Source organism: Cebus imitator, unplaced genomic scaffold (genome assembly GCF_001604975.1).
Source record: "Cebus imitator isolate Cc_AM_T3 unplaced genomic scaffold, Cebus_imitator-1.0 Scaffold267, whole genome shotgun sequence".
Classification (NCBI taxonomy): domain Eukaryota; kingdom Metazoa; phylum Chordata; class Mammalia; order Primates; family Cebidae; genus Cebus; species Cebus imitator.
In genome coordinates, this window is record NW_016107582.1 from 3149841 (window position 1) to 3160620 (window position 10780).

General features: G+C 37.7%; 1 protein-coding gene and 1 non-coding gene across 2 annotated transcripts in view; both read left to right on the plus strand.

The window, feature by feature from the left end:
- The window catches only part of HAUS6 (HAUS augmin like complex subunit 6), a 57145-nt gene that overhangs the window by 41512 nt on the left and 4853 nt on the right, over window positions 1-10780 (plus strand). Inside the window, 4 exon segments of the mRNA XM_017500661.2 lie at window positions 5820-5886; window positions 6202-6387; window positions 8073-8208; window positions 9610-10650. Of these exon segments, the coding sequence (XP_017356150.1) occupies window positions 5820-5886; window positions 6202-6387; window positions 8073-8208; window positions 9610-10650 (1430 nt within the window).
- Window positions 5604-5738, plus strand: LOC119467223. The gene has a single exon (XR_005195763.1).

Consider the following 10780-nt stretch of genomic DNA (forward strand, 5'->3'; position numbering starts at 1 on the left):
TATTTTCATGTTTAGAAACAAAAAGGTTTCATGTGATTCATGTGTAAGATGCACAGTATTTGACATCCTGCTTATGTAATCCCTATTCCATCTATCCAGTCTTATACTTATGGTTGGCCTCAAATCTATTGCATTTAATGACAATGTTTTATATCTAGTTAATTTGAGTTTAATATTTTTTATTAGCCTGTAAATAAAGATGGCATCTTCTACATTTAAAAAAAAAAAAAAAAAAGGTCCAACATTTATGGTATATGGGAGTTTTTTTCCCTTCTATTGTTTATCTAAATATTGGGTTTCATTGGGATTATTTGGAAATTATCTAATGCAAGTTTGGGAGTTTGTGCCTTTTTATGTGTGTGAACTTTTTTGAAACCACTCTATAAAGTCCAAATGTTTGGGGGCCTTTGAGGTAATCTTGTCCAGATAATTTTCAGGCTGTATCCTTTAATGCCATTTTTTGCTGTGGATGAATCTAGCATAGCCTGTGGCTGGTCCAACTCTTTCCCACTTTAGCCTGGGCAACTTGCTCTTTTATATATATTATGTATTGGGGTGTTTGGTAAACTATTTGAAAAGAAGAGCTCCATGCTTAAAAAAAATTTGGAGAACTTCTGATTTACTGTAACCCCCAGATTTAACATATGAAAAAACTGAACTTTGTTCTAACTTTCTTCAGTAATATTCCTGTTTTCTTTATTGCCTTTTTTCCCTCTCTATTATCCCATTTTGTACGGATTACAGATTATATAAGCAAAAGAAAAATCTGTGAACTATATGTATGTAATCTGATTGGGGAGCATATTCTTTATTGAAATTAAACATTATTAAGTAGCAATCAAACACAAACTTTATTAGTTTTTTTTTTTATTGTTTTTTGACCTAAATCGGTGTCTTTCATTCCTGCTTCCTTAAGTAGATGAGAGACAGATGAAAATAAAATACTTAGGAAAATTATAAAAGAAAATCCTAAATTTTAATTGAATTGAAGCACTCATCATTCTATATACTCTTAGTAAGTTAATAAGCTGTAACACTATAACCAGAGTCAAAACTGTTTTTGTGAAATTGAGTTATTGGTAGTTCTACAGTAATCTTCCAGTTCATAGCTGTCAGGACTAGTTGTGGAAGAACTATGTTTTTAGCCTTACCTGGATTTGATGCTAGTTTTTTGAGTTCCTAAAGAAAAATAATGAAATCTTCTGTGAGGACCTGGCATTGAAGAGACAGTAAAGTTACTGGCCTATGTATTTTACACTCAAATTACAATTGTTTTTATGGCAGGCTGGGGGAGGGTATGGTTGGTGCTTCCCAAACTCAATTATGTTTTTGGTTTGTCTTCCCTTGAGAGAGCAAATTAAATATTTGATTAAGGTATTTTGTTGGACTAAATATTGATGAGGATAATAGATTAATACATATAGCAGATTTTATTTATGAACTCCAATAAACCCCAAGATTCTTATTTTTGTGGGGAGGGCCAGATACATGCCTGTAATCCCAGCACTTTGGGAGGCCAAGGTGGGTGGCTCACCTGAGGTCAGGAGTTCGAGACCAGCCTGGCCAACATGGTGAAACCCCGTCTCTACTAAAAATACAAAAATTAGCCAGGCATGGCAGCACATGCCTGTGGTGCCAGCTACTCATGAGGCTGAGGGGTCAGGGTTGCTTGAGCCTGAGAGGAGGATGCAGTGAGGTGAGGTTGCACCATTGCACTCCTGCCTGGATAACAAGAGCAAAACTCCATCTGAGAAAAAAAAAAGATTATTTGGATTATTTGTCTTGAAGAATTTTGTGCCAAGATACACTATCAGAATTCTATAGGAGGCCAGGCGTGGTGGCTAACGCCTGTAATCCCAGCACTTTGGGAGGCTGAGGTGGGCGGATCACGAGGTCAGGAGATCGAGACCATCCTGGCCAACATGGTGAAACCCCGTCTCTACTAAAAATACAAAAATTAGCCGGGCGTGGTGACGTGTGACTGTGGTCGCAGCTACTCGGGAGGCTGAGGCAGAAGAATCACTTGAACTCAGGAGGTGGATGTTTCAGTGAGCCAAGATCGCGCCATTGCACTCCAGCCTGGCAACAGAGCAAGACTCCGTCTCCAAAAAAAAAGAATTCTATAGGAGTCAGAAATGCCACTCCTAAGAATGTAGTTCAAAAGGAAACTCATAGGAGAAAGAAGCTATATTAAATATACTTTGATTTCTACATCTGTCTTCTTCAAAGCTCCTGGATCTTTTATTATAAGCTCCTGATTATTTTAATTATGGATTTTGAGATACTGACAGGAGGTAGGGGAAGGCCTGATGGTGAGGGATCAGTGCTTAACGGGATGTGAAAGATTATTATTGCTAGATAGTGGAATAGAACAGAAGGCCTGTGAAAAGCTAAGTTACTGGGATGTGGAAGTAGTCTGCTCAAAATTCTTCTCTGTTAAAGGTAGTTAAATGTTACATCAGTAATATGTAACACAGATGGACTGTACTTATGAAAGAAAATAATACCTTTTTTGCATGTAGTTCAGCAGTTACTCTATTTTATATCATTAACAATGTAGTTAACTGGGAAATTCATATGTAGATATGATCAATATAACTATTCAGTTAAAAAACATGGAAAGAATGTAGTTTTTAGGCAGTGTTACTGGCCCTATCACATGCAGTTGTCATTCACGGATACCAAAAGGTATGTAGTCTTTTCCATAAATCTCATTGCTGACTTTTTTTTTGAGAGGGGTCTTGCTCTGCCACCCAGGCAGGAGTACAGTGGTGCAATCACAGCTCACCGCAGCCTTGACCTCCTGGGCTCAAGTGATCCTCCCGCCTTAGCTACCCAAGTAGCTAGGAGTATAGGCATGCGCCTCCACACTGAGTTAATTAAAAAAATTTTTTTTTTTGTAGAGATGAGGTCTCTTTATGTTGCCCAGGCTGATCTCAAACTTCTGAGCTCCAGTGATCCTCCCATGTCAGCTTCCCAACATGCTAGGATTTCAGATGTGAGCCACTGTGCCTGGCTTTCATTTCTGGTTCCAATCGGAGTGAGCTCATGGAGGCTGCATTATACTTGAAACCAGAATTCAGCAATTGGTGATGCTTTTGGTGTATACTCTGAAAGTTATCTTTGCAATGGCTTTGTGTGTGTGTGGGTGTTCTATGATATTTCTAATGGTAACAATGCTGTTGTTCTAGACATCTAACTTCTATGTTTTCTCCTATACCATGTTTCAAAGATAAGAAGGGCAGTGTGATCTTGCATACATGTCAGCTAAACATCATTTGTGTTAGAAATTGAATTCTAGTCTTACATCTTTTCCTTTTTATAGTTACTATTTTTATTTTTCTCCTAATTATTAACATAACAACAACAGCAAATAAAAATGAGAAATAATTGCTTAAAATTTAAGAGGAATCACTTGTAACCTTTTTTCCCCCAAATTCTTACCTAGGCCTTGTATATCATCATATATATATTTAGCTCTAGCCGGGCACAGTGACTCACGCCTGTAATCCCAGCACTTTGGGATGCTGAAGCAGGCAGATCACCTGAGGTCAGGAGTTCAAGACCAGCCTGGCCAACATGGTGAAACCCCGTCTCTACTAAAATCACAAAAATTAGCCGAGTGTGCTGGTGTGTGCCTGTAGTCCCAGCTACTCAGGAGGCTGAGGCAGGAGAATTGCTTGAACCCATTGAACCCAGGAGGTGGAGGTTGCAGTGAGCTGGGATCCCACCACTGTACTCCAGCCTGGACAATAGAGTGAGAATCTGTCTCAAAAGGAAAAAAAAATAGCTCTAATCAAAGCATGGATACAATCTAATCAAATTTAAAAATGCAAAATTCTAAAGTACAAAATTTTAAAACATTAACATAGTATAAACAGTTGTGATTTTTTTTTCTTGGCTGTGTGTATGTCTAAATAACATTCGCCAATTTTCATTGATAATAGCTTTGTAACACTGCATTTATTTTTAGACTTAATTTCTTCTCGTTTTTATTTCTTTACTACTATAAAAGGTATGTTCCTTTTTTTTTTTTACTCTGTGCTGTTCCATTAGGATAAATTTCCACAATGCGATCACTATCCTTTCTTCTATTTTGTTACAGTGCTAGGATTTCATGGGCCTCAATCTTGGCATAGCAAAAGGATAAAGTATAAAGACTGAGCCAGGGCTGCTTTAAAGTTGTCTTAGATTGTGATGTTAACAGGTTTAATAGCATATTACCAGTTCAAAAATGAGAGAGGGGAGGGTATAGAATGTTTCCATTGTTCTCTGCTATAAGGTTCCACAAGAATCATTCAAATGGAAACACTTGTCACTTATAGAACCCCATTCTCAAGTGGCATTTACTCATCGATTCCGTCAGTCCATCAAACAGTTAACATGTATGTATTGCACTACCAACCACTGTGTTAGCCCCTGGGAATAGGCTTAGGGAAAGACATAGCCTTTGTCCTTATCTTCTTGCAGTGGTGGCATCTTAGTGGCATTGGTCCATAGATTGCTGGCTCTGTTTCAGGGGGCTTTTTGATAATTTTAATGTAAAATTTCCCCCAAAATCTAGTAGATGATGAATCCTTTGACTTTGATACCTGGATCATATCTTGTCAATGCTAAGTTGAAGCTTGAGCAATTGCAGTGATTTTTGAATTAGGTTTGGATAGGCAAAGATTCTAAGAGTGCATGTTTGAAAAAGTTTGAAAATTATATTTATGATATAAAATATTTGCAATGCTATTAATTTTGTACTTCTAGTTATAAGAAGACAGGAAAGCACCAACATGCTGTTGAAAGTGGTCTTGGTGGTAATCCTGTCTGTTGTATTAACTAGAGTAGAAAAACTTCAGGTTTTTGCATTTTAAAGGTTTTTAAAGATCAAAGTTAAAAAGTTACCATTTCTTTGAAGATTTTAAAATTTAATAACATTTTACAATTAGCATGAAAAGATGCATAAAGTTTTAATATTTATCCAAAAGGGCAAGGGAATATAAAAGATTAAGAAATACAATGTGGCAAACAAAAACTCTAACCTATGACGTTACTGCGACGTGTAACACATTTGCTACAGAGCAAAATTTAGCATATGATTTTGGACATGAAGCTTCAAAAGAATCTTAAAAATAAGTCTCTGGCTGGGCCGGTCATGGTGCCTGACGCCTGTAATCCCAGCACTTTGGGAGGCCCAGGCGGGCGGACCACCTGAGGTCTGAAGTTCGAGACCAGCTTGGCCAATGTGGAGAAACCCCGTCTCTACTAAAAATAGAAAATTGGCCGGGCTTGGTGGTGCATGTCTGGAATCCTAGCTACTCAGAAGGCTGAGGCAGGAGAATAGCTTGAACCCAGGAGGCGGAGGTTGCAGTGAGGTGAAATTGCGCCATTGCACTCCAGCCTAGGCAATAAGAGCAAAACTCCATCTCAGAAAAAAAAAGCTTGCTACAAAGAAACGGTGATTTGGACCCTGTGACATTGTAATAATGCAATTCTAGTTAACTGAATCTGTTTTTAACCTGTGTTCAAGTTTTGGAGTGTTAACATTAAGTCATTTAACTCTTTCAAATGAAAATACCGTTGACTTGGTATGTGGTAAGTAAAGTCTTTATAATTGGGAGGCTGATACACAAATTGGGCTGAAATACTGCTCTACTTGTCACCATGCCTCCCTAGAATAAACTAACTGCCTTTTGATGACCGGGACGAATTGAGTGAAATCGTAACGGACAGATACGGGGCAGACAGTTTTTTTAGAATAGTCAGACTCGTAAAGGGAATGGAATTCCTTCCTCCTTATAACTTGGATTTGTTGTCTTTTTTCCTTTTAGCCCTGCCTCTTTCTTGTTGCAGTCAGTTTTGCCATCAGATAGGAACAATGTTACACTACTTGAAAAGGTATATTTTAAAATAATTCTCAATTAATTGTGACTATACTAAACTATAAAATATTACTTATTTTTGTTGATACCACAGTTTAATTTCTGTTTTCACATTTTCTAGTATTTGTACAGTTTGTGCCATTTCTGCTTATACATTTCTTATTGCTAAGTGGGAATATTGGAATTAGTTAATTCTGCCAGTGACATACAATTTCACAATAATATTAACAATCTTTTTTAGGTTCATATAACCAGCAAACTGCTAATGAAGAAAGCTTGAAGATCAGCCGTGATCATTAAGGGTTTAACATTACATATCTGTCTTTTTCAGGACACAAAGATGAAAACTCCCAAAGAAAAGAACAAAGCAATTTCTAAGAAAATACCAGAATTTGAAGTGGAAAATTCTCCATTGTCAGATATTGCAAAGAATACAGAGAGTAGTGCATTTGGAGGGTCTCTGCCAACTAAAATAAGTGATTCATTTCAAAAAGAGCAAGATCATCTGGTAGAAGAGGTGAGAAAAGACTATAATGAGTATACTTAAATATCATTTATTGGATGGGCACACTGCCTCATGCCTGTAATCCCAACACTTGGGGATTACAGTTAATTATTGATTACCTGGATTAGTATAGGATAAAGAAGGCTATAGGTAATAAAAATTATGGTTAAAGCAAAATTAATGTGGTACAAATTGTACTGGGGAGGTAGAGGCTGGAGGAGACTGTGGCAAGAGGAAAACTTGAGCCCAGAAGTTCGAGACCAGCATGGGCAACATGGTGAAACCCATCTCTACAAAAAAATAAAAAAAAATAGTTGAGAATGATGGCACCTCTGAAGTCCCAGCCACCATGCCTGACTGAATGTCAGTCATTTTTCTTGTTTGTAGTATGAGGTCTAGTTTCATGTTCCCTAAGTACTTTTAAATCTCTAAAATGTACTAAGTCCTTTTAAATCGCTAAACAATATTCTGTTGTTTCTTTTCATTGACTCTATACTAAAGAAAAGATGGTTAGTCAGTCTTTTTTACTTTCCTAATTTTGAAAGGAAAAACACATTTTCTGCTTAAAATAATTTATATTAGCAATGGGATCAAATAGATGAGGAAAGTCTTAAAATCTCATGAAGCTCTGAAAGTAAAATGAAATTAATTTTCTTTAAGAATGTTTATGACAGGTGATATTCAGTATTTGAATTCCCAGAAGCACTCTGTTTTCGTGAGGGAGAAGCCCTTTATTTTCTTGGGCCAATTTAATTATGGCTTCAAGAAGTTTATTTTTTAGTAATGTCAGAGGGCAGAGTTTTTAATTTGCATGTTTTTTTTTTTTCAGTTTTATTGATGGTTAATAGAGAGCGCTATTATGATATTACATACTTTTCTATGTTTTAGAATGTATCTCTGCTTTTTTCGTTAATTTAAATCTGATAATGAGGTTTCTGGCAAAGAGGTATGTTGTCAGAATGATTTTGTTTCTTTTTTTTTTTTTTTCGAGTCGGAGTTTCGCTCTTGTTACCCAGGCTGGAGTGCAATGGCGCGATCTCGGCTCACCGCAACCTCCACCTCCTGGGTTCAGGCAGTTCTCCTGCCTCAGCCTCCTAAGTAGCTGGGATTACAGGCACGCGCCACCATGCCCAGCTGATTTTTTGTATTTTTTAGTAGAGACGGGGTTTCACCGTTTTGACCATGATGGTCTCGATCTCTTGACCTCGTGATCCACCCGCCTCGGCCTCCCAAAGTGCTGGGATTACAGGCTTGAGCCACCGCGCCCGGCCTTGATTTTGTTTCTTAATAGAGGTGTTACTATGCAAATTAATTATAATTGTGAGAAGAGTGCTTCCTTTAAAACTAGTCATTTTAGTGAATACAGAGCTGTCAAGCTCAAAGTTGTGGCAGATAGCAGCCTAGGTCACTGGGCAATTGGAACTCCCCCTAAATCTTCCTAGTGTAAAGATTGTTATCTATTCTTTCCTTTATAATGGGCTCTCCATTTAAGATGAGGAAATACCTTGAGTTTCATTTCACTTTACAGGATTGTACCTAGATGGTCTATACAGATTTGTCTGGGAACTTCTTTGTTGCTTATTTTTGTGCTGTCTGCAAAGGTAGGGGCTGCTGACCATGAAGTGCTTATCAGGGGTCTGTTGCATTCTACCAATGGGCTTGGTAATCTTTGCTTTATTTTTTCTTTTCTGTTTTAGGTTGCCAGAGCAGTTTTATTTGATTCACCACCGTTCTCTGAGGGAAAAGAAATAAAATTAGAGGAACTAATTGACTCTCTGGGTTCTAACCCCTTCTTAACAAGGAATCAGATTCCCCGCACTCCAGAAAACTTGAGTAAGTCAGTAATGCTCTCTGTAACTCTTTTTTCTTTCTTTGACATTACCACTGTTAGAACCATGGCCTGACAGATCTTTTTAGCTTAGTTGGCAATGACTTTTTTTTTTTTTTGAGACAGAGTTTTGCTTTGTCACCAGGCGCCAGGCTGGAGTGCAGTGGTGCGATCTCAGCTCACTACAACCTCCGCCTCCCGGGTTCAAGCAATTCTCCTGCCTCAGCCTCCTGAATAGCTGGGATTACAGGCACGCACCACCAGGCCCAGCTAATTTTTGTATTTTTAGTAGAGACAGGGTTTCACCGTGTTGGCCAAGATGTTCTCGAACTATTGACCTCATGATCCGCCCGCCTTGGCCTCCCAGAGTGCTGGGATTACAGGCATGAGCCACCGTGCCCGGGGGCAATGACTTTTTATTTATGATGCTGTAAGGGACTTTTATCGACATACGAAGTATGGGCATTCCCACATAACAGTCTTTTAGCAGTATTTTGTGCCTTTAGTGTACTCATTATACAGAGATAGAACATTTTGATAATATACAATTTTGTTTTTGTTGTTTTACTTGGCTTTTATCAGAAAGATCTTATTTGAGCATTAAAAAAAACTCTTGCCTCCAGGTCTGACCTGTGATCCACATATTTATAGAGTACAGAGGCTATGTTCTCCCAGTTATCAACAAGAAGCATCAGCCATAAACCATGTGTGTGGAGGTCTTTACCGCTCCCAAATGAGTCAAACTGCCCAATACCTTTTTCCGTATAACCTGTAATTTGTGTAGGCAAAGCTCTGATATTGGTGTCCTTAGGTAGGCACATCACCTTGGTTGTGTAAATAAATAATTTCTGTTTTGCTGTTGATTTAATTCAGTTTGAACTGAGCCACAGCCTGGTCAGAAACTACAGCCTCTGAACCAAGTTGAGCCCCACTTTGTGTGTTTTTGTAAATAAAATTGTATTGAACATAAGCGTATTCATTTGTTGACATTGTTTATGGCTGCTTTCATGCTATCATGGCAGAGTTAAGTAGTTAGACAGAATGGATGGCCTGCAAAGCCTAAAATATTACTGTCTGGCCCTTATAGAAAATGTTTGCCAAACCATGGCCTAGATGGACAAGAAAATTTCCTTTTAATACATGTAATCCATATGTGCTATGTAAAAGTTGATGCACATTTCAGGAACATCTGTCTTTATATGTGTTTATTTGTGTGTAATAAGTTGGAGATGGGGTTCTTTGATGATGGGATTTGTTATATTGTGGAGCCTTGTAATCCAGCCAGTATATTTATAGAACACATACTGAGTCAGGAGCTTTATCTTCAGTGTTAGAAATAAAATGATTCATTGCATGCTCTGTGTTTGAGAATGTTAGTAAATTGTGTTTTTTCCCCTTTTAATTAGTAAGTGAAATTAGGAGCTCATGGAGAAAAGCTATTGAAATGGAAGAAAACAGAACTACAGAACCAATTCAAATGGATACTGAGCATAGAGAAGTATTGCCAGAATCATCATCTGTGTTGCATGATCAAAGAGAATTTAGCATGGCCGATTTTCTCTTCGAAACCACTGTATCAGATTTTGGCCAGTCTCATTCGACTGAAGAGAAAGATGTTTCAGATTGCAAGTGTGTGCCTCAGAAACATGTGGTGACCAGTCACATAGATGAACCAATAACACAAAATCAGTCAGATTTGTTAAATAAGAAAGTAATTTACAAGCAAGATTTGGAATGTATAGCCTTAACCAAGCTTTCAGAAACTAGCCAAATGGAGACATTCTCCCCTGCTGTCGGCAATAGGATAGATGTGATGGGTGGCAGTGAAGAGGAGTATACTAAAATATTGGACTACTTACAAGCTTCTTGTAACAAGCCTTCCACAAATAAAACTACCTTGTGGAACTCTTTTCAGGTATCAAGTGGAATTAGTTCTGAGAGTTTTAAAGATACTGATTTTGGCATATTACATGAAACTCTTCCGGAAGAAGTTGGTCACCTAAGTTTTAATAGTTCCAGTAGTTCAGAGGCCAATTTTAAACTGGAGCCAAATAGTCCTATGCATGGTGGCATTTTTCTAGAACATGTTGTGGAAAGGAGACAGACTACTCCAGAATCAGACTTCAATATTCAGGCTCTTTGCAGTAGATATGAGGCTCTAAAGAAATCTCTTTCCAAGAAAAGGGAAGAATCTTACTTCTCGAATCCCCTAACACCTGAAAGACACAAACCAGTATTGAGCCCTGCTACCCAAAATGTACAAACAGAGGATATGCTTAACTTTTTGGACACCCATGATTTGCATACTGACCATACAAAGCCATCATTACGCATGTCCATTGGTGAAAGAAAACAGTCTCTTTCACCATTAATTAAGTTTTCTCCAGTAGAACAAAGATTGAGGACCACAATATCATGTAGTCTTGGAGAACTACCTAATTTAAAAGGTAAGGTTTAACTAGACCTATGCATATTCACTTGTTGAAGTTTTCTCTTAACTTTTGATAAAACCAGTCCATAATGAATGCTGCATGACCTTTATTGTTTTTTTTTTTTTTTTTTTTTTTTTTTTTTTTT